Here is a 22781-nt window from a genome sequence, read left to right on the forward strand (position 1 = left end):
CAGTGTCAGCCTTGCGGCCATTGATTCGCCCACGTGCAAGCAGGCGTTGACGTGGGGCGTCAAACTGGTTGACTCGGACACAATAGACAGACAAATCACAGCACACAATGCGCCGCACGACCTTTAAATTCGAGATGATATGGCACTTCGCACATCATCCGATAACATATCTGGAAATTTATACTAGACATAATGGAAGTTCTGGTCAGCCGAGGATGGCGAGCCCAAGAAGTGTGCGGGACTACCCAGATCAGTATCAATAAAGCTCGATTAATTGACCATCCATCACCTCAAGGAGCAAACCAACAATGCGATCTAGGTTACTTTGCTGCCATCGTAAGCCCACGAAGTCTGGCTTTCGTTTAAATATTCTTGTGCTGTGCTTAGAACGACCCTTGTGAATAGACAAGGCTAACGATGGCCTCCAACAACACAACACTCGCATTCCCTGAGAGCTTGCGCGGGAAGAGGGTACTCTTGGCCACCGAATCCTTTGGTCCTGTCAATGGTGTGAGCCGAACAACTCTGAATCTCGTCCAGTATCTGAGAAGTCAGGGGGTGCGTGTGGCTGTCGTAGCCCCAGAGATCAGTACTAACTCCAATACAACTTCGGATTCCTCGCCAACCGTTGACAACGACGAAATCGAAGTCAGAGTTCAAGGATATCCGCTACCCTACAACCCGGAGTTATCTGTGGTTTACCCTGTCCGACTGTCCCAATTATATGCTCGCACATTCAATGGCCCTCCAGACCTCATCTATCTGGCCAGTCCAGCAAGTCTTGGCTTTCAGATCCTGTTCCAGCTTCGCCAGCAACAAGAATCTTCCATCGTGCCGGTGCTTCTCAATTTCCAGACTGATTTGTCGGGCTATTGCGAGATCCTCTTCCCTTCCCCACTAGATGCTTGGGCAGTATGGGTATTTCGATCGGTCCAGGGATATCTATTCCGCCACCCCTCGGTGCGAACGGTATTTTACCCGTCCCATTTTGTACAAAGATATCTCCAAAAGGCTGGAATTCAATCAGAGAAAATGGTAAGTCTGCGACGTGGTGTAGATGGCAAAATGTTCCATCCTTCAAAGCGATCGAGAGAAATGCGGAAGGAATTGGCACCTGACGGCGAATTGATACTGGTGTCAGTTGCGCGGTTAGCACCCGAAAAGGGGTTCGAGTTCCTCTCTGAGGTGGTCAAACTGCTCGATAAGAGAGGTTTCCCATTCAAGCTCTTGATTGTTGGAGGAAATCGAAACCCGAAAGTAGAAGAAGAGGTGCGGAATCAATTCGGCTACTTGGCCGATGAAGGGAGGGTCACGTTCACTGGGTTCCTCAAAGGGGAAAGCTTGGCCAAAGCATATGCATGTGGAGACATCTTCTTGCACTGCTCAATCACCGAAACATTTGGACTGGTCGTTCTAGAATCAATGGCTAGCGGGGTTCCGGTCATTGCGAGGGATGAGGGCGGACCAAGTGAAATTGTCGCAGATGGCACGTCCGGATACTTGGTGCCCCCATCAGATCTGGATGGATTCGTTCAAAAAGTTGTAGAATTAGGGGACGACGAGGAACTCAGAAAAAGAATGAGTACCGCAGCAAGGAGGGTGGCTGAAGAAGCAACATGGGAGAGCATTGGAAACAAGGTTGCCTGGAAGCTAGCTGAAGCATTGGAGGACCGCATGGCAATTCCCCAAACAACACCGACTTTCGCCATTCCGATCTACAGCTGGTTATTGCTGAGCCCAGAATTTAGAAGGTATTTGACCCAAATAGTTGTCAGGGCAAGACTTGTTGGCGGACTAGGTATCATCTTTGGGGTTTGGGCTGGGTTGATTGTGACTTGGATCTTGGTTCAAGTGACGCTGATGGTAGGCGTGCGAGCACCTCGGATGTAGGAGAAGATTTGATTGAGATAGTCCAGTCAAACCTCTGGTGATGTAACTCGCGTTGAATAATATTTGCGACAGGGAAGATATCCAGAAATGTGTACAGTGCCACTTGGCCGTCAAATACACGAATAGACTCTTAACGCACACTGGGCATATTTTCTTCTGAAAACGTTAGGCTACTAACCCAGACGGTTTCGCAGTCAGCTCATTCCATCTCCCTTAAAATACCACACCCAAAATAATTTCAAAGTCACCATATTGATAGTACGTTGAATATTTGAAATGATGGAGAATACTTGACGAGAGGTAAAGGAAAGATCGCAGCCAGGGATAATTTTTAAATGTGGATATCACATACTACATATCACTTGACATGGGAGAGGCAACTGAAATAGAAGAGAGCCCTGCACCCATAACCTACACCTCCGTATTCCGTAGATCAGTGAAACAGACGTCTGAGTCCATGAGCTGAAGCTTGCGTGGCAGATATGACAGAAACTATAAACTAGATTGGAAACAAATATCGTCAACAAGGGCATCAACGACATTGAGAGTCAGGCTTGTTTGACCCCTAAAGTAGGCTGATGGTCATAATATGTTTTATTCGAATAATTAGGGCGGAATCCAACCCATTGTCTTCTCACTCGAGGAATTAGAGTTTGGGCCACTAAGATAAGCAACCATGTCTTGTATCCATGCCCGTTTCAAGAAGAAAAAAAAACGAGATTCACCAAGTAGCTTGGGTGATGCGTGCAAAGGGTGGGTTACGGCATGAATTCAGCGGCAGAAGAACGTGGTTTAGGGGATGAACGCCGACCCGGCATTGGGGGACTGAGCAGGGAAGAGAGAAAATGGCCCACGTCCCCTTGGGTCGATCAGGAGTTGACAGTTTCGCCCAAGCGCAGTGAGGTGGTAGTTTTCCGTTTCTCTGTTTCCGACTCTTCGGGGTGCCCAGCCGGCTTCTTCTCCTCCGGCTTACGAAGTATGACTTTCTGTCATCGCATGCTCAGATTCAGGGTCCTTGACCCCTTGCCCATCTCCTTTTCGATATCCTCAGACTTCAGGCTTGTAGAGTCGGGGACTTGCTCCGTACAGAGCGGTTGTTTGCCTCAATGTATCTGGTTCTGTCGCCAGGCCTTCATTTTTCCCACGCGCCAACGAAGGATTTAGCCTACTATACTCGGTATCTCTCGCGGACTGGCCGAGGGCAAGATGACGACAGACGACAATCATCTGGCAGCAACTTCGTATTACGAGTACCAACACCAGTCCAAGCGCCGTCCGCTTCGTCCAGCGCTTGGACTGTCATGGCGGCGGCCAACAGCGCCGCGTGAAAGGGGGCTGGGGCTGGGGCTGTGGCTGCGGATGTGGCTGAAGATGGTCCCAGGGGATATACGCCCTTTGATTTGCTCAGTGGTGATGTCTTCAGCCACAGAGTGGCGCGCCACAGCCCAACTGCGAGGTCACTGGACTGGACACTCGCAACTCATCTGACACACCACGCGCTTCAAAACCTCAGACTTCAGACCTCAGACTTCAAACACCTTCACGACTGGCTTCATCTTGCGACCAGGCGCGTCTCGTATCTGCAACCACGTCCTCGCCCAGGCCAATCAGCAGCCTCGCATCCGCTCAAACCTTATCCTGACGATTCTTCATGATCCCATCCTGGCGCGGCCAATATGCTGTGCGCTTGCTGCTGTCGAACCATGGGCACCTCCGAGGCTGGTCGCATCGCCCATGGCCATGGCCGCGCGCTCTACTCTGTACGGAGTAGTTTCACTATTAGGCTCAGAGCAGAGTGGGCTTCGTACTCGCGTGCTATGGTTATTGCAGGCCTTGCAAGTTTGCAGCCAGCTCCCTACGTACAGTAGTAGTATGTACGACGACGTAGCTAGACCGCGTATGCCCATTGTCCTGTCCGCTGGCCCACACCAAGGCCGTGCTACGTCCTGATCAAGCCGAACCATACCCCACGATACGACGGTCCGTGTCTGAAATGGCTGGAATGGCTCGACTCTCCGACAATGATCTGCCAGAGCGAGTGTCATGTCCTAGACTTACGGCTCCACATACTCTCCGACCGCCCACCACGCCATCCAAGTCAGAGTTCTCGTGGGTTTGAGCATGCCTCTTCTTCCTTTGTCTCTGTAGCAAGAACACACCATTGAGTTCAGGACCCCAACCCCCATAATGCCCCTCGTTCTGCAGCATCTTTTGCCGACTGCTACCGCCACTGCTACTGCGATTCTATTATTGTCCTCTTCCTCTTCTCATAGTTTCTTTTAATCTATTCTGCTCAGGCCACGCCGGGAAACTAAACATCTAGAGTCGGCTTCCCATTTCATCCTTGGGCAGGCCCCTTTTCTCTCCTTTCCCCGGTTCGCCATCTATCTTTTGTTCTCGTCTCTCGTGGAGGCGTTGCCAGTTGATGCTGCAACGACTCACTCACATTCCTTAATCCAATATACAACCGCCGGCCGGATTATCAACCCTCTTTCGTCGACGTCGTCGTCGCTCCGCGAATATCGATCGCTCTCCGACCTAATACATACATATATTTATATTTATAGTGGATATAACTACGAAGAATGCGGGCAGCGACTCTTGTGACCGCTCTTCTGACGGGTGGGGTTTCCGCGGGTACACTGGGAAATGTAGCGCATTTGGCACGGGGCAATTCGGTGGAGGAAAGCATGAGGAGATATGTGGACAAGGTCGTCCAACCGATAGACCGGAGGCAGGCACCACCACCAGCAGCAGCAGCGGGCGTGGATATGTCTCAATGGGATGCGATGGCGACCTTAGCGTGTACAACAACGTTGGAGTCATTGAACGGACAAGCCAGCAATCCCTCGGGGATCGCCGTGTGCTATAATCTTCCCTTTCTGGACAAGGCAACGGGTGTCTTCCAGGCGGAACTCCGCCTGTATACGATATCTCCACCGACAGGAAATTTTGCGAGCATTGCGGCCAAGGATATCAACGTCGGACTTACGTACAATGGAGCGACGGTCTCAGCAGTGAATGCCTCCGCAATGGGGCGTCGATCAGAAATTGAAGCTACGATGTTGTGGCCTCGAGGAGATGGAATTGAGAAGAGACAGTCACCAGCAGAGCCTACCCTATCTCAATTCTACGCGTTTGTCGGTCAAATCAACAAGGAATTGTTAGCAGTTCCCATGGGAACGTGAGTATTCATCCACATTTCGATTCTGTGATCTTTCGCTAACCCCCGCAGTGATGCTCTCCAAAAAGTCCTCGTCCCAGCCGTTACATTGAAAGCGGTTAATTCGACTGGCCAACTCGTCAACACAACGCTATCCTCCCAGGAAGCAACCTTTGTCGCAGGCGTCTTCTCTACTCAAGTAGTGCCTACAAGGAGTCAACTCGCCCCGCCCATCCAAACCCTCGTCGTCACGGGCGACCAGCCTTTCGTCGTTCCGGGCCTCAATATCTTGATCTTCCCCATCGGTGCCGTCATCACGGGCGTCTGGGCTATCTTGTTGATTGCAACAATTGGCTTGGGCACATTTAGACGGATGCAATTCCGAGAAAACTTCCGAAGACGACAAGCGCGGGAAATGAAGGGTGGCCTGGCAAGAATTTGAGGGATCTAGAAAAATAAAAATAAACTCCCATTGTGTTGGAGTCAAAGCAGGACAATTTTATTTATGATACCATACTTATGTCCTATATGCCATTACCATGGGATTTCAAGCCTCATGCATGCTTTAGATCCCTTCTCAGGGCGGTGTTCGAAGGATTGCTGAGCGTTGTAAATAATTCGGAAGATATAGGGAATTTTTGGACAGTTACATTACTCTTGAGGGAAGCTGTTCCTCTAGATAGACTTTTTTATATCCTTACAATATTATTCTTTCTGATCTCCCCACCATATCTCATCTAATATGGTTTTCGGCCAGTTGTTTACGCTTATATGAGGAGTGCAGTGCCGACTGTAGTTACCTAGGTACCTTCCTCCACACAGGGGTATCAGGTACAAATATTAGCCGGGATTACCGCAAAGCAAGCTAAATTCTGCTTAAGTCTACAGCTTCAGATGAGAGATAACTTCTTCTCTAAGCGCCTCTAACCAGCTCAACTTTTCGACGACCTTTATTTTGTTATTCTAATGGCCCTCTCAATCAACGCCAATGCTCACTCAAAAGTCTAGACGTTTTCGTCCCCACTCCCCCAAGTGGGCGGTTATTCATCGGCATGATTCGAAATCGTGGTTGAAACCAGCACTCTTATGCGTGTCCCACCATTGGCGTCATGACCTTGGCTAGTCGGCATAATGGTACGGAACTACTTCCCCATCATATGATTTTCTGCATTGTTGGCCGTAATCAATCAATGCTTGGTAATTGTTTTGCATGGTTGGGTTGGCCGATCTGCAGTGTGCCAGGAATTGGGTCGACGTCCACCGTAAGTTTTCATCCGAACTTCGTTGGGTGGTTTTTGAAGCCTTCATTCTATCTTGAATTTCTATTATTCTGCCTGAACTGCTAGCGTTGCCATTGTACCGTCAACTGTTTATGCTATTATTGTTTTTAAGTTTGCTGGTTGAGTTGCATTACCCACCATGGCAGTAGAAACATCGTCCGTAGCGGATCTCGTGGTTCAGTTGCATTCAAATATCGATTCAATACATAAATGTGTCGAATCTTTGTCTGATACCAAAGGCCATGATGAGTTGATGGAACAGTTGGAGACGCAGCGGGAAGCGGAACTCGAAGCTCTCAGAACCAAGCACGAGAATGACGCACAAGAACTTGCTGTACAAAGAGCCAAACTACAGCAGGAATTAGAAGACCAGCGAAGGAGGGAAGAGGAAGAGCTAATTGAACGGAGAAGGAGAGAAGATGAAGAACGGAGAGCAAATATTGAGAGGGAAGAGGAGGCACGACGACGCGTGGCGGCTGAAGAAGACGGGCTCCGGAAACTACACTTGGAAGAGGAACAGAAGACTTTGCATATGAGCGTCGAGGAGAAGTTGGAGCAGTTGGACGATGAGATGGAGAAAAAAGTGGAGGACGGGAAGAGGATGCTTCAGGAATTGGATGAGAAGAGAAAGGTTTGGATCCGCAGATGAAATTTATATCCGCGTAAGACTAACTAATTTGCAGGCAATCAACGCACAAATCGACGCAGCGCTCAATAAACCGACTGTCATCCCGGTGATTAATTTCCGAAGCAGAGCAAAGACGCTTAGACAACCTGCAAAATCCAGCCCCGATATGCCACTCCAAGTGGAACCATCTATAGAAGCTAAAGATGCCGAACACACAGATGGAGCGGAGCCAGTGATCAACGGAGCAGCCCATCAACCTTCAAATTCAAAAGCGGGAGGTTCGGACACCGTAGAGAGTGTAGCCCTCAAGGTACAAGAATCATCCGACGAGGATACTCGTCAAGTGAGTCCAGCTGAACATACGGTCGAACACCAAGCTGAGACGCAGACACCGATTGAAGATGTGAGCGAGACTCAAGAGAACAAGGAAACCACCGTCGCCTCCGAAGTCAATGGCGCTGTAACATCTGATGTGGATGAAAATACAACCACGGATTACACGCATGATGAATCTGAGCACGTGGGTCAGAATAAACCTGGCGCCGTGTCAGCTGCTGAGATCGAGGAGCCAGAGCACCCATCAAAGTCGACTAATATCGCTCAATATGAGGAAAGTTTCGACGACTCTCAAGAGGCGGCACAAGCCCCTTCGACAGTGGAAGAACTCAACGTAGGGGCTCAAGAACCTTTAGGGCATGAAAATTTTCCCGCTCATGGAGGAGACCAGCCAATTGCCGAAGCACAGCGCGGCAATGAAGATGTTCTAAATGATTCCCCTCGGAACGATGAAAGTCCAACTGGACCTTTCATAACGACCGAAGATATCTCGAAAATTGATGGATCCTCTCCTAATGATAAGTCTTTCAGCCATGAAGGTATCTTGAGCAATGAAATTACAACCAGCCAGGAAAAGCTTAACTGCCAAACTGCCCCAAAAGATGTGGAAGTAGATAATCAGATATCTATCGACACTTCTCTTAACCATGAACAATCCTCAGACAACGGATCGGTAATATTCTATGACGAGCACTCAAGTCCAACTGAGTCAGCAGCCCACGAAACCACTCCTGCTGAAATCGAACAGTCTCCAATCCCTAGGCATGGCCTAAATGATGAGAAGTCTGTAACTGCTGAAACCTCCTCAGTCGATGAAGAGCCATTGATTAGGGAAGAATATAAAATTTACCACGATTCAATGCAAGAAAGCGAGGAAGTTGCTGAGGAAACCCTCAACCGTGAGCAGCCTCAAGATTTTGACGGCTCCGTGTCTTACGAGGGATCGGTAGTGACCGCTCGAGAGAATATTTCATCGGATGAAGATGATATTCCACTAGAAGAAAAGGAAGGCAGGATCCCTGACGACTTTGTTGAGGAAAAGGACGAGAGCAATGGAGGGGATCACAGTTCTCTTCTGCAAGAGAATATAGTAGCTGCGGAAAGCAAATCGATTGGGGTATCAGCTACGGAGGAGCTTACAGAAATCTCAAGTGATAATGGTTTCAAGAATGATTTGGTCCAAGAGAGGGGGGATGTGACGGAGACAGAGGGTTTGCAGCCCGAGAGTGGCCATAAAGAGCCAGCAACTCCGGATATAGACAGCGAGGAGGCTGATGGCTCCATCACACCAACGGCACCGGAAACTATATCTGAGCGTCCTGCCACGCCAGTGGCAAACATGTCTAACCAAACCAACTCTCAAAATATTGAGGAATCACCTGCTACCGTGTTGAATACCGATGATCTCTTTGCAGATGACGATGACGAAGAGGACCAACCAGAGGAACATCCTGAAGAAGCCGCGGCACATACAACCCATTCCAAATCCCTAGAAAGTATGCCGGATTTATCTAATGGCCACGAGCAAGCCCCTGAAAACGCTGCAATACAAGCAGCTTCTAAAACATTAGAAGCAGTACTACAAGACAATGCCGTTGATCGAAGTCCAGTTACAGTCCAGCAGTCAAGAGCAGATCATCCCAGTCCAGGAGGAGTTTTCGCTTCACTCGTTGATGCAATCAGACCGGATATATCATTAGTGAGGGAACTTGGCGACACCTCCAACCAGGCTCCTCATGACCAGTCTACAAGCCAAGCTGATCGCTATGACTTCAGCCATAATGCACCAAATGGAACCGTTCAGGACGAGTATTTATCAGACGAGGAAAGCCTCCTCCATCACGCCGCCCCTTCGAACCCCTCAAAATACCCAGCACTTCACGAGAGCGATGTCACATTCCACATCCGAACCCACACAGCAGATACCGTTCCATCATTTGAAACGTACGCTCATTCTGACGATGCAGACTCTACACCAACCACCCCCATCGATGAAATTCTCGACATTGCCCAGGAAGTTCTTCAGAACGAGCATCTGATTTCGTCTTCCTGGCCAGAGGGCCGAAGCGGGGTTGTCCATATGCACGAGCAGGAGCAGGACTTGAAATCCCAAGCCTCTCCTTTACAGGCAGGTTTTGAGCCGTATAGCCCGAGACTGTACAGTGGAGTTGTTACGCCGAAATCAAGTCGCGTAGACTTGAACAGCCAAGAAAGCCCCGAAAGCATGATTCATAGCTCTCCTGAAGTAACTAAGGATCAGGAGTACGATTTATCGAAGGCAACTAGAACTCCTGGCCTCCCAGCTCTCGATACATCCCAATCACCGCACTCCCTCGACGACGGGTATTACGACCCTCCGCTCTCCAAAACACATTCGCTACATGAAGATCAACCCAGCGTTGAGGCTAGCGCCGATCGGAATCCCATAACCTCCCCATCTCTACCAAATAGCAGCTTCTTCCAGCGTACCCGCTCCCTTTTTGAGTCCTCCTCCGCTCAGGCAGTGCGATCTGTTCCATCCGCGGCTAGTCTTTCGAAACTAGTAGGAGTAGGTTCCGCGGGGTTAAAGGACAGTATACACAACCCTGCGCGTGAGGAGAAAGCGCCTTTACTTGGCGGCGCAGATGGGGATGGGTATTGACTAAGCGATGAGAAAAGGTGGATAGCTGGCGCCGCTTTGAAAGTTAGAAATATCACTTATGTAGGCTTTGGAGATGTGAAGCAGGGAGGCATTGAGAAACAAGAGGGGAATGAGGTGAAAGATGAATGGAAGCTGGCGTGGCTGTGGGTTGAAGGGTGGCGGGCTAGATTGAGGGCTGGCAGTGATGTGGTTGAGAGAAGTAGATATAAATGGTTGAATGACGATCATACGAGGAAGCGGAAATTATGAATTATGGCGTTCAAATTGAGAAATATCAGAGGGAGAGTAATTGCAATGCTGTGTGACTGTGTCGTATTGTGTTTTCAAATTCAGTTTTTCCAGTAGCTACAGTATTCCATATGCCATCCCTCCCCTTTTTGCTCGCTTAAACTCCAAACTCCTTCCCCTATACTAATGACATATTTGCCCCTTTCATGTTTCCAAGTCTCAGGACCTCTCCACGTAACTTTATATTGCTTTTCCGAACACGACGCTGTCACGGTTTTGGTGAGGAAGCCGATGTTTACCCTACTGAAGGCCATAAGTGACAAGGAGGTGCATGTCTTTCGGTCGGGAATGGCACAATGAATGAATGCCAATCTTGGTTTATATAAACTCCCAGGTGGAAAGTGAAAATAACGCTTGGGATGGAGCAGGGGCAGTGCTAGAAACTCGACCACACACGATTTCTCACATCTAAAATTCCGATTTCTCTTTCAACTTCCACTAACGCATATTATTCTATAAGCGTTATAGATCTATTACACCATTCTTACAAGAAATTGCCCAAGAGGAGGTATCTGTACACTCTGCCGCAGCTAAGTACCTATTCACCCTATATCCAAGACCCTACCCCAACGCCTAGCCCCCTTTTTGTAAATATATATATATATACACCGAACGGCTTAGCCCATCGCTATATCCAAAATCATATTATTCGACCCTAAAATTGGTAATTCATAAAATCTACTGCAGCATCTCAGAGTATCAAAACCAGAGATAGCACACCCGCGAACAAACTCCACCCACCCAGCACCAACCTCGATGCGGCGGACTTGCCGCCGGGCTGATTACCCGTGGCGGCTCCTCCGAGATACCAACTGCCAATATCCGTCAACTGGCCCTTATTATTCAGCATAGCAGCGTTTGGGCCGACGTTGCTAACACCGCTTCGGAAGGATCCAAAGTACGAATATCGATCGACATAGTCGAGGCGGTCGAAGTACTCAGCGGACGTGTTGAAGAAGTCTTGTGTTTCGCTCAGGGAAGCATCATTGAGGGCGTACTCGGTTATCCAGATGGATGTGTTTGGCCATCTAGGAGTTATATGTTAGTACGCGTCGGCAACATGGAACATGGTAGACATACGTCCCAACAACTTCCCCAATATGGCTCGCCAGTCCACCAAAATTCCCATACCAATGAACCGGGATGAAATCTGCTGTACAATTTGTCCCTTGCTTAGTACAGGCAGCGAAGAAACTCTTCAGCCATGTGAATCCCTGAGGAGCACCAGTCACTGCTGGTGCCCCCACCTTAACGCCCAGCTTCCTTAACGGTTCCACCTGGCTTATCCAATTCGTCGCCGCGGTTACCGGGTCCACCTGGCTGCCGCCCGTACTTGAAGTTCCATCAGGCTCGTTGTAGGTCATAATATGGGTTATGTTTCTGCCTCCGCTGATCAAGCTTTGAACCTGAGATAGGAAAGTTGTTGAGGGAGACCACAACATCGGGACGAATTCGAACTGATCCTGTGTTTGGCTCTGGTATGCCGGTGACGGGGCGACGCCGTAATTGTAGTACCATGACAGGTCGCTGTTGGCTTGGACCCAGATCTGGTTATCGGTAGGATGTTCTGAGCTGGGGACGAAGACGAGGCCGCGTTTATCTGATCTTCGGAACGTGGTCTCTGCGGCTGTACTGGGTACTGAAAGGGCTGCTGCTATAAGCAGGGCTGAGGCTGAGAAGCGCATTTTGAGGTAAGGGAGGAGAGAATGTCGATAGGGCCAAAGTGCTTCTGTAAGAGTCGCAGAACTGATCGGCGATAGACACACCGGAGCAAACTGGGACAGGAATTGGAGAACTCGTATTTGAGATCCAGCTGATAAGCTCTTGTCGTATTGTGCTCGAGGAGAAACGGAAGATAAGGAAATTAAGAACAGAAATCGGCATCCAAAAATGCCCGTATGCGATCAATTAATTCAACGAGTGACGAGAAGGTGTTAGTAAAAGCGAACGGAGGGAGCAATCCCCGGAGACTGGAGGAACAAAGAGAGATGAGCGAAAACAGAGCATGAGGGAGAAGAAGGGAAGAATTGCTCGACCACACCGAGAGAAGGCGGCCGGAACCCACTACTGAAAATACGGCTGAAGATGCATTGCCAGTGGCCGGCTGGTTGTGGAGATTCTATGGCTTGGGGTTGCACGAAGTCCGTCTGGTCAAAGTTCTTGGTGGCTCCCAAGTGTCAAACCGGTTGGTGGGCAAGAAATGTATTTTTATCGATATCGCTCAGACCCTGCGCGGAACATGGAACCGCTAACCCACCTGGGCGATTTTAACACGAGGTACGGAGGTACTTAGCTACTGGTTCGGGTGCTAGAAGGTTTCAACGAGTGTTTTATTATCAGCAAGATAAGAGATACGGTTTAACTGAAATGCCAGTAAGCAGCTATAACTGATAACACGTCCCTATTAATATAACTACATCTAGTTCTTACGTTGCCTCATAACTTGCCAATAATACTACATGGAATAGGAGAGTCGGGAGCCGGAGAGAAAGCTGTTGTTAGTCTATTGCCAAGAGCGGGACGCCAAGAGCGGGAAGGGAATCTGATTCACGGCAGCTGAAAAAGCGGAATCTAGAGCTGTGGCTTAATCTTCTCCTTTTCAATCCATATCATGAAATCGCTTCAGAGGAAAACAATACCGGCCTCCAAGCTGCACTCCACGAAGTAAGAGCTACTCAACCTTCAGCATGTGATACCTGAACATGGCCTCCCAACGACTCCGATTCCAACTCCGGCTCCGATATTAGCAATCATAGTCAAGAAGAGAAAACCCCAAACGTTTGATCGAAATATCAAATCAATGCCTGACCTCAAACCCCGTCTCGCCATCCTGCACCTCAATCTCAGACTTCTCCAATTTCGTCACGTGAGCTAGTGATGGGCCAGCATCGAGATCCTTCAATAGCTTCTGCAAGTTACCATCAGGTCCCTGGGCTTCGCCTTCGACCTGCCAAATAATAAGAGCCTTTTCGGGCGATTTGATCTATTCTTAAAACGGGGCTACTTACCTTGCCATTCCGGGCATTCTTCACCCATCCAGTGAGACCATAAGATGTCGCCTTCTTCTGGGTAAAGTATCTCGACATTCTATCAGTATTCGAGCTCTATCGGATATTTCAAGTTGCAGATACCGGTATGAAACCCCTAGCAATAAGGTCAAAGAGGTGTTGAATTTGGGGTCTGAACGGGCCTCCTTACCTTGCACTTCACCGTGGACGCGAAAGAATATCTAGGCAGGGTGCAGTTTTTAATACAACGGAACCCGTCGATTCCTAGTGGGTCAGACTTACTCGTTTAGTCATGGTTGGTTTCTTTGTTGCGAACAATTTTGATATCATTATTCAATTTACAGAGCGTTTGGATTCCTAGAAAGGAGTATTATTAGGGAATCCCTCGATCATCCTTGATGACGTGACGATCTTGGCAGAATATTAGGGGGCGATTCCCGGGCGGTGGGCGATTGCTCCAACACACCACCATTCCCTAGAGAATATTCAGGAAGTTTCCTTGCTCCAACATCGTTCGTCATTCGAAAGCTAGTGCAATAATTCTTTTCAATCTCTCATTATTTGTGTCTAAAGTGCAGTGTCAATCTCCCGATTCTCAATTTCGAACATCATACAGATTCATACTTTGGGCATTTCGCGAACTACTAGCTTTTGGAGAATATTTTATTTTTGATACTTCAAGCACCTATAGGGGTTCAAGGAGCGAAAATGTATATTCCGCTTGCAACTCTACATCTCAAGTATCTCAAGTGGGAGCAATCTCCATCAGGATCAAGGCTAGAATCAAACTTGAATTGAATGTCCTATGTTCTACTTCCTGCCTTCTTAATATTGTTAGTTGATTCGCGATGCGAATTCTAGAAACACAAACCAGTGCTATGAGACACGCCATCTCACTCGCTCTAGCAACGGTTTAATATCAAAGAAACCCAATCTATCCACCCTTGGTGCTCTAGTATGTACTTTTCTGTGGGGTCTTCTCTGAAGCAAAAGTGAAACCGCCGTCAGTGCAATCGTCAGTAGCTCTAACAAATACCTAGGTCCCATTCGCGTTGCGCTTGAAACGAGATGATTGATAGAAGTACAAGCCATTATCTAGGCATGTGACTTTGATCAACCCAAGTTCGTCATTTGTTTTGCCTTTCTCAAGGGGTACTTGAGGTATGATATACTCGTCGCAGTAGTTAGTGCTTGAGCAGAAATCATTCGTTGCCCAAGTTCCATCTGTGGCTGAGCGGTTGTTGATTTGACTGGGATTACTTCCACCAACGCCGCACAATGTCACATTTCGCTCCCATTTCGGGCGCCCAACCCCCGCCAACTGGACCAACCCCTCCGATAAAGGCTTTTGTAATTTACGCACCGAGCCTGGGGAGTTGTACCAGTCGTCTCCGACTTACTACAGCAATAGATCCTCGATTGTAGTATTGTCTATCAATACACGTGTATCCGTTTTGAAGCAAGCCTACCAACTACTAAGTTAGGTGTTTGCCTAGCACCCTTTTACCTCTTAGGTATCCGACTTGGTCCCCGGCGACTTGCAAACTATCGACATCCTCCCAGCTGTGAGCTTCTCTCTAGTCTTCGTACCCGCCCACGAATCGCGCAAATATGCCGACACATCGACACCGAGAAGTGCCCCCAATATTTTATTCCTCAATATGCCCGGAACCAAACGTATTCGTCTTTGTGGCCTTCACGGCTATCACCGCATTATGGATACCCTGCCAATTGATCCTATCATCAATGCCTAGTCCAGTTTCCCGTTACCGAAGCTGGAGACGCACAATCATTCTCTCCATTTTTTATGCTGTCCTCCTTGCAATACAGCTCCTAGACGGTTGTTGGTTCGCAGTCATCTATAGATGGGCGATTCCACGAATTGGCAGAGCAGGGGCCTCGGGTACAACGCCGGGATTTGTGAACATTGTGACTACTGGGCTCGTGTTGGGTGTTATGTGCAGTTCCTTGATGGTGCTCTTTCTCGTTTGGGCTTTTACGGTCGTGGTGACTGTGAGGCGGCTGATTCTGTTTTGGGGCTGGGGCCTTGCTAGGTCGACAGATATTGACGTCGGCGGCGAGATTTCAGCGCCAACGGATTCAAAATGATTAGATATGGTTCGAAGCAAGGTTGTAGGATTTGAGTTAGTAAAGGGTCCGAGCTAGGAGCTTTCGACTAGAATATAGTCAAACTATTGACGTTACGCTAATACTCGTCCTACGTAACTTTTGGGATTGAGTAATTGATTCATTCGAGGCGATGCTTTAGACATTTGAGACAATGTCGCTCGATGCTAGCTCGTCGCTGCACATACTGCAATGTAAAGACTAGAAAGTATTACAAAGTAACGAGAGGAACATTACGCTAAGGGGCAATCCGATGCATTCTACTTGTAATCCAATCACGCTACTTTCTTTTGATTTTATCGTTAACGACCTTTATAGAGTATATAAAGCAAATTCCAACAACTATGCACGTTTTGACATTCTGATTGCGAGACATAAGCCTGGATATTCAGCTTTAAAGCCTTCGATGAAAGCAAAGGTTAAGTGGTTAAAATTTGTTGTGATTCGGACCTAGGGAGGGTACAATCGTTTAATTTATTGACATTAACTTTTGAATATGGGGTCCTGATCTACTGCTTCCCTCCTGTTCTTCCTCTACACAAACCCAACCCGGCAACGACACACCAACTCCAATTCCATCGACTTGCTGAAACCAAGTCATCGACATTCAATATGCCAACATTATTTTCCACCAGAGTACAGTACTCCAAACCCGATTTCTCCACGAGACTAGCCAACTAGGTGTGCCTCAATATCTAGATTTAAGGCTCAAATCTGTCGCTGTCTTAATCTGCATCTTTATCGTATCAAGCCGTTCAGAACTAGATCGATTGAACCAAAGTTTGCCAATCGCTTTTGAGATTGAGACACTAGCATAGTATGATTGCTAGAAGTATATCCATTTCGATATACCTTTCGTCGACCGACCGTAGCTGAACTAAACTTTCGTTTCTGATTTTGCTACCTCCTAGTAGAGCCCTTTCACGTTGGATTTTATTTCTAATATTAGAAGAGACGGCGAAACTACTGTATTCAAGACTAGAATCATTAGATTTCTTTGAGGATGCCTCTTCTCGAACAGGAGATTCTGGTTGCGACGAGTCACGACATTTTTAATATTGTTAGGCAAAGAAATTATAAAAAGAGGAACGATGGTACTTTTGAGAAATGTGACCAAGGTGTCACAGATGATAAGATCACCAGCCAACACGTATATTGACTTCGAAAATGTTCACGATTGATTCGCTGATCTGTACGAGTAGCAAGATGGTTGGAAAAGACCTATTCAATGTCCTTCCCGGGGCTAAGGTTGTTGTACTATCAAGGAAGACATCCTACCGATTTCCAAATATCAAAGACGCTTCATCATAATAAGCCTAGGATGTTGACAAGGCATAATGCGCTGTTAGTGATCTTGACTCCGCCAGCTTTGCTTGCGAATTCTGTCACAAAATGTTGGGGTGATCCCAGATAAAGACTCTGCCGCGCTGTCGAAATGTTGTGAGATGAATTGTACAATGTTGGCCTAGCGGGGCCCACCTAGGGCCCAGCCATGTCATAGGATTCTAACTGGCATCTGCTATATTTCCGTTTGTTGCTGTCATGTTCTCTCATTACAGACTTACATTAACGAAGCGCCCTTTGCATCGTCTCTTTAGAAATGTTCAGGATAAGCTACAAGAAAAACCAGAAGCTATGGCATTCCCAGCACTTGGCATTTACCATAAATATGAGACAGTGGCTTTAAAAAAATGTAGAGAATTAAAAGTATGTTGTGTAATAGTTACCCATGTATTGGTCAAGGGCGCCTATGTACTCGTGTAAGGCCCAGTAAGGGGCTGCGGCACAAGAAGCACATGTCACCAACATATGCCGCAAACAGCGGCGCCGCGGCCTTTATTGATACATTATGCACACTACTCACAGCCTACTGAAGAGATGAACGGCAAAGTTTTCAGTCAGGTGGGGGATCTAGACCAGAAAACGCTCGACGACCCCACTGAAGCACCCGTCGCCGAGTTTTCTAGTGGCGTTGACGGCTGGTCTATCGATGCTATGGGAAGCTACTCCAACATGCGAGAAGGAGTTTCCTAATAATATAGGCACGCATAAATGGTCTGCGATGACCTTCGCCATCCTCGATGAGCTTCGCCATCCTCGATGAGCGTAGTCTTAGGGACAAGATAGTAAACGTTGTAACGTAGTGGGCGACAGTACTAGAAGAGTTCAAGGGGGACGTTGATCATTTTGATGAACATGCTGTTTATGAGTGGCATACAGTTAGGGTCAAGTTTGCGGAGGCTAGTCAAGTTACGGCTGCGATTGACATCGACCCTGGCCCTCTATTTGGACGAGCTGAGTGGGGGTGAAGATCGGCTGCTTCAGCTGCCGTGACTTTGAGATTTGGAATTACATTATTTATCGAGCCACAGACTCCTTGATTTCTGACCTTATCTAGAATATTAAATTCATTAGGAGTTGCTTGCTACTTAAGGGTTCCCTATTTGTAGAGGTTGTGAGGTTTCAAGAGATTGAGAGATTATACTAAAACGACCGTTCCTAAGAATATATTAGTAGAGAAGCCATACCTACCACTTTGCCTTGGCTTCATATTCCTAGCATCTAAACCACCCTTTGGCATCACTTTACCTAATACTATCAATATTCCATGTGGTACGTCCGCCTGCCTGGGTGCATTTTATCCACCAAATTATATCCTACCTGCGGAGAGGTAAAATGGTAAGGGTGTTCTACCCCTAGTGCCTAGGTATACGTAAAACTACGCCCTTCTACCAAAACGGGAGATGAAATTAAGGCCGTTGATCTCGGCTAAGGCGCGTAATGCGTATTAAGGGGGCTTTTGGCCTTTGAGCCAGCAAAGAGAAAGACAGCTAGTGAAATAGTAGATTGTCCATAGCTTTGTGGATATGAGGATGGGAAATTTTGGGGGACTAGGGGGAATATGTTCAAGATGTGAGATAAATAAAAATGAAAAAAATAAAGTAAGATCTATTGCGAGGGAGTAATTCCTAGATTTTTATGTTTCACCTATTTAATCAAATCATATTAAGCGAGTTGGACAACTAGAGCGGTAATTACCTACGTGGTAATAGATAATAGGTACTGCCAGTAAGCCTATTACTAGCATCCCATATGGCCTGAAATATTTCCCACTTGGACCATTTCCTTCGGTAGCCACGCCCTCGCACTTGCGCTTTGTTAGCTGTACCGTCTTATCGTGGGGCAGTGCAACGGGTTCTAATACAAGCTTGCCACACTACCCTTAGCCCTAAACTATAATCACCCAAGCCTCGATTTTCCAATTCTAGCTTGATGTACGTTGCTAATATCCACCTGGAAAACTGCTTTCGGGCCAAAGACTCACAACGCTTGTTTTTCACGATATTATGCGGCTGAAGCTATAATAGCGAATTGAGGGATATTGTTTAGGATGGTCATGTGTCGTCATTTTTGGGAGGTTGGAGCGGTTGAGGGATTTACGGTTGAGGGATTTATCTAACACAATGACGGCGATGAGGGATTTTGGCCGCCCTCTGCAATGATACTCCTTTGTGAAGCCATTGGTGCTCGACACTCACCGTGTTCGCGGTAATCTGGTTACGGACCTTGAAGACTCCCACTTTCAAGTACCTAGGTAGATGGGGGGGAGGTAATTGATGGCTGTATTTGGTGCTGCTAGGTGAAGAAGAGCGATGATAAATTCAACCTCCCCCAGAGTAGTTGGATCGAGACCAGTAGACTTCTCTTCATATCATTCTCCTGTTTAAGCCCTATTGTTATAGCGCAGCATCCAGATCCTGAGCATCTATCCGGCAAGTAAACTCCTGCCATGACATCCCCTGACAGGGGTCGACATGCCCAGGAAACGGAAGACGTCGAGGCTGCGGTGCCTCCCCAGACAAAACGCATCAACTTTGGACCAGAGGAGCATTATGAGCGATCGAAGAGAGCAACTGGCAGCCGACGCCGCTCTGCCAGCCGCGACTCAATCTCAAGCGTTCATAGTCGCACCCGATCTGTTTCAGGAATTCCCATCGAATTTCGCACACTCTCTTTTAACATCGCTGAATCTCAAGCTATTGAGGAAGACACAGAGGACTTGAAACACCTAACAACGAAAAAGGAGAACACGAAAAAGACACAGGAAGAGGCGGAACAGAAGGATTATTTTGAAAACCTTGACTTCCATATCCTACCTGGCGATGCAATTTGCGAAAGGCTCGACGTAAGCCCTGGCCAAGGTCTTAGCACTGCTCAGGCAGTGGCTCGACTTACACAGAATGGCAAGAATACATTCCCCGCCCGCCGCGAGAACTACACAAAGAGGATCCTCAATTATGTATTCGGTGGCTTTTGCTCGGTCCTGTGGATTGGGGTGATCGTATTCTTCATCTGTTGGCGCCCGCTGGGCGACCCGAACCCAGCAGCATATAATCTCGGCTTGGCCATCCTCATCATGATAGTCATCTTCCTCCAAGCTTCCTTCTCCGCATTTCAGGACTGGTCGACAGCGAAGACCATGAAATCAATTCTGAACCTCCTGCCCACCGAGACACTAGCCGTCCGTGATGGCCAAACGGTTAAAGTCAGCTCTCTGGATCTCGTCGTGGGAGATATTGTGAAGATCAGCGTTGGAAACAAAGTACCTGCTGATATGCGGCTCCTGAATACATCCGGCGACGTCCGTTTTGACCGCTCTATGCTCACTGGGGAGTCAGATGAAGTCGAAGGAGCCATCGATATGACGGAAACAAACTTTCTCGAGACACGGAATGTAGCATTGATGGGCACGATGGTAACCAATGGTAGCACGACTGGCGTTGTTATTCTTACCGGAGGCAATACGGTCATGGGCCGGATTGCCAGCGCTACAAACGCGGTCAAAGACGAGCCTACGCTTATTCAGCGCGAGATATACCGTTTCGTGAGGATTATCGTGTGCCTTACCGTCATCCTCGCCAGTGCCATAATTCTCACCTGGGTTGGTTGGTTGCGTGTTAAGCACCCAACCTATATGAACCTTATCAGTATGTTGAACAATGCCATGGGCTGTGTGGTTGCTTTTATACCAGAAGGAGTACCCGTGGGGGTCGCTCTCACTATGATGATCGTTGCGAGACGGATGAAGAGCAGTGATATTTTGCCAAAAGGGCTGTCGACGGTTGAGACGCTCGGGTGTGTTAACGTTTTGTGCTCTGATAAGACGGGGACGTTGACTGAGAACAAGATGGTTGTTACTACTGTTGGCTTTCTAGACAAGCGTATGGGCGTCGCCGAAGCATTGTCTTCATCTTCGGAGATTTCGAGACCGCTGGAGGAGCTTTTTCGTGCTTCAATACTTTGCAATGATGCAGCCTTCGACCCTCTGACCATTGGCCTCCCTGTAATGGCTCGTGATACCCAAGGTAATGCCACCGATGGTGCAACTTTAAAGTTTGGAACCGCGGCTCTTGAAGGACTTGATCGCAAGGGAGCAAATGGTGATACGCTCCCTAGAGCCTTCCAAATTCCCTTCAACTCCAAGAGCAAGTGGATGTTGACACTGCACAAGATCGGCTCAAACACGTCTAAACCGCACTTCTTAATGTTGGTAAAAGGCGCTCCAGACGTCCTGCTCCCCAATTGCACTACCTATTGGTCATACTCGAGCAACAGCATCAAGGCCCTCGACCATCCTGCAATCGCCCAATTTCAGGAACTTCAAGAGGATCTTTCACGAAGCGGTCAGCGGGTGATTCTGCTCTGTCAGCGCGATATCACACCGCAGAACGGCCTTGGATCCAACGCCTTCGCCGATGAAATCCGAGACACCCAAATCACCGACTTGACCATCATCGGCGTCTTAGGCATCACTGACCCTCCTCGAAAGGAGACGGCGGAGACTGTAGCAGCCTGTCGCCGCGCCGGTATCCGATTCTTCATGGTAACTGGTGATTTTGGGCTCACCGCCTCGGCCATCGCCCGCGAAGTTGGCATTTTCACCAATCCAGGTGATCCCGATACATCCTATAACATCATGGAGCGCCGCAATGACACCGATGAAGCGCTAGGGAACCGCACCTTCCCTTCTGCGCCTACAGATAAAAGTCTACTGCTCGAAGGGCCAGCAATTTCTGGACTTACGGACGATGACTGGGATAGTGTTTGCGCGTACGAAGAAATAGTCTTCGCCCGAACAAGCCCAGAGCAGAAGCTCCGCATTGTGAAAGAGTTCAAGGCTCGCGACAATATTGTGGCAGTGACCGGAGATGGCGTTAATGATGCTCCCGCCCTTCGCGCTGCAGATGTCGGAATCGCCGTCGTGACCGGTAGCGATGTAGCCCTCGAAGCAGCAGACCTTGTCCTTTTGGCCAAATTCGATTCCATCATCGACGCCATCCGCCTCGGGCGTCTCGTCTTCCAGAATCTTCAGAAAATTATCAGCTACCTCCTTCCTGCGGGCTCCTGGTCTGAGATCTGGCCTGTCCTGCTGAACGTCTACCTGGGCGTTCCTTTGCCGCTCTCCACCTTCCTCATGATCATCATTTGCGTTTTCACCGATCTTTTTCTCTCCCTCGCACTGATCATGGAGCGAGAGGAATTCGATCTCCTCTCCCTGCCGCCACGTAATGCGAAAAAAGACCACTTGATCAACTTTAAGATTTACGCACAGAGTTACCTCTTCATCGGACTGATGGAGACCGTCTGCGCACACGGCATGTTCTTCCTCTACATGTACCGCCACGCCGGAATCCCAGCCTCCTCACTCTTCCTAGCATTCGAGAGCTACAGCGAAGGGTTCTACGGCTACTCAGCCGCCGAGCTCCTGCAATTCAACACCGTAGGGCAGAGCGTGTATTTCGTGACCCTCGTGATTCTGCAGTGGGGTAACATCCTGAGTATCCGCAACAAACGGCTAAGCATCTTGCAGGCTGACCCGGTGAGAAAGCAGAGACGGAATCCCTGGTTGCTGGCAGGTGCAGCAATGAGTCTATCGATTGCGGTATTTGTGACTGAACAGCAAGGGATTCAGACCATTTTTGGGACTGCCAGTGTCCCGCTTGAGTTTTGGTTCCTGCCGCTGCCATTGGCGCTAGGGATATTGGTTATGGATGAAATGAGAAAGTTGGGGGTTCGGGGCTGGCCCACGGGGGTGTTGGCGAGGATTGCATGGTAATGGGGGTGGCATATGTGGCGGATGGGTAATTCCCTCGTCATCAACGTTATCGCTAATTTATTGTGAGAATTGGGGTCAGAGGAGGAGGAGTTTGAAGATAGGAAATAGAAAATAGAAAATAAAAGCGTGTACTTACTAGAAAATATCCTATGTGCCATAGGTGTAGGTCTATGTGTCAAAACACAGAATTATGAGCTTCCAGTCTGCCCGAGATAACCCAACCATGGTGGCACCTTCCATAATCCCCCACCTCTCCTCTCCCTAGGCAAATCAATGACACTTTGAGCGCCCCTCCTGTTGGTT

General features: G+C 48.3%; 6 protein-coding genes across 6 annotated transcripts; 4 read left to right on the forward strand and 2 right to left on the reverse strand.

The window, feature by feature from the left end:
* Positions 1-417: 417 nt before the first annotated feature.
* BP5553_04266 (uncharacterized protein) lies at positions 418-1890 on the forward strand (the record flags this gene model as incomplete). Its single annotated transcript, XM_032012889.1, has 1 exon — positions 418-1890. One exon carries the CDS (start codon positions 418-420, stop codon positions 1888-1890), a length of 1473 nt encoding a protein of 490 aa, XP_031872582.1.
* Positions 1891-4475: 2585 nt separating this feature from the next.
* Positions 4476-5495, forward strand: BP5553_04267 (Uncharacterized protein; the record flags this gene model as incomplete). The annotated part of the gene is made up of 2 exons (XM_032012890.1): positions 4476-5074; positions 5126-5495. 2 exons carry the CDS (start codon positions 4476-4478, stop codon positions 5493-5495), a joined length of 969 nt encoding a protein of 322 aa, XP_031872583.1.
* Positions 5496-6472: 977 nt separating this feature from the next.
* Positions 6473-9938, forward strand: BP5553_04268 (uncharacterized protein; the record flags this gene model as incomplete). Its single annotated transcript, XM_032012891.1, has 2 exons — positions 6473-6964; positions 7017-9938. 2 exons carry the CDS (start codon positions 6473-6475, stop codon positions 9936-9938), a joined length of 3414 nt encoding a protein of 1137 aa, XP_031872584.1.
* Positions 9939-10917: 979 nt separating this feature from the next.
* Positions 10918-11911, reverse strand: BP5553_04269 (Uncharacterized protein; the record flags this gene model as incomplete). The annotated part of the gene is made up of 2 exons (XM_032012892.1): positions 10918-11254; positions 11307-11911. The coding sequence occupies 2 exons, from the start codon at positions 11909-11911 to the stop codon at positions 10918-10920; spliced, it is 942 nt and encodes a 313-aa protein (XP_031872585.1).
* A 1112-nt stretch (positions 11912-13023) lies between these two features.
* BP5553_04270 (Acylphosphatase) lies at positions 13024-13312 on the reverse strand (the record flags this gene model as incomplete). Its single annotated transcript, XM_032012893.1, has 2 exons — positions 13024-13173; positions 13235-13312. The coding sequence occupies 2 exons, from the start codon at positions 13310-13312 to the stop codon at positions 13024-13026; spliced, it is 228 nt and encodes a 75-aa protein (XP_031872586.1).
* Positions 13313-19151: 5839 nt separating this feature from the next.
* On the forward strand, positions 19152-22478 carry BP5553_04271 (Uncharacterized protein; the record flags this gene model as incomplete). The annotated part of the gene is made up of 1 exon (XM_032012894.1): positions 19152-22478. The coding sequence occupies one exon, from the start codon at positions 19152-19154 to the stop codon at positions 22476-22478; it is 3327 nt and encodes a 1108-aa protein (XP_031872587.1).
* Positions 22479-22781: the final 303 nt, after the last annotated feature.

Source organism: Venustampulla echinocandica (genome assembly GCF_003357145.1).
Source record: "Venustampulla echinocandica strain BP 5553 chromosome Unknown scaffold_1, whole genome shotgun sequence".
NCBI classification, from domain to species: Eukaryota; Fungi; Ascomycota; class Leotiomycetes; order Helotiales; family Pleuroascaceae; genus Venustampulla; species Venustampulla echinocandica.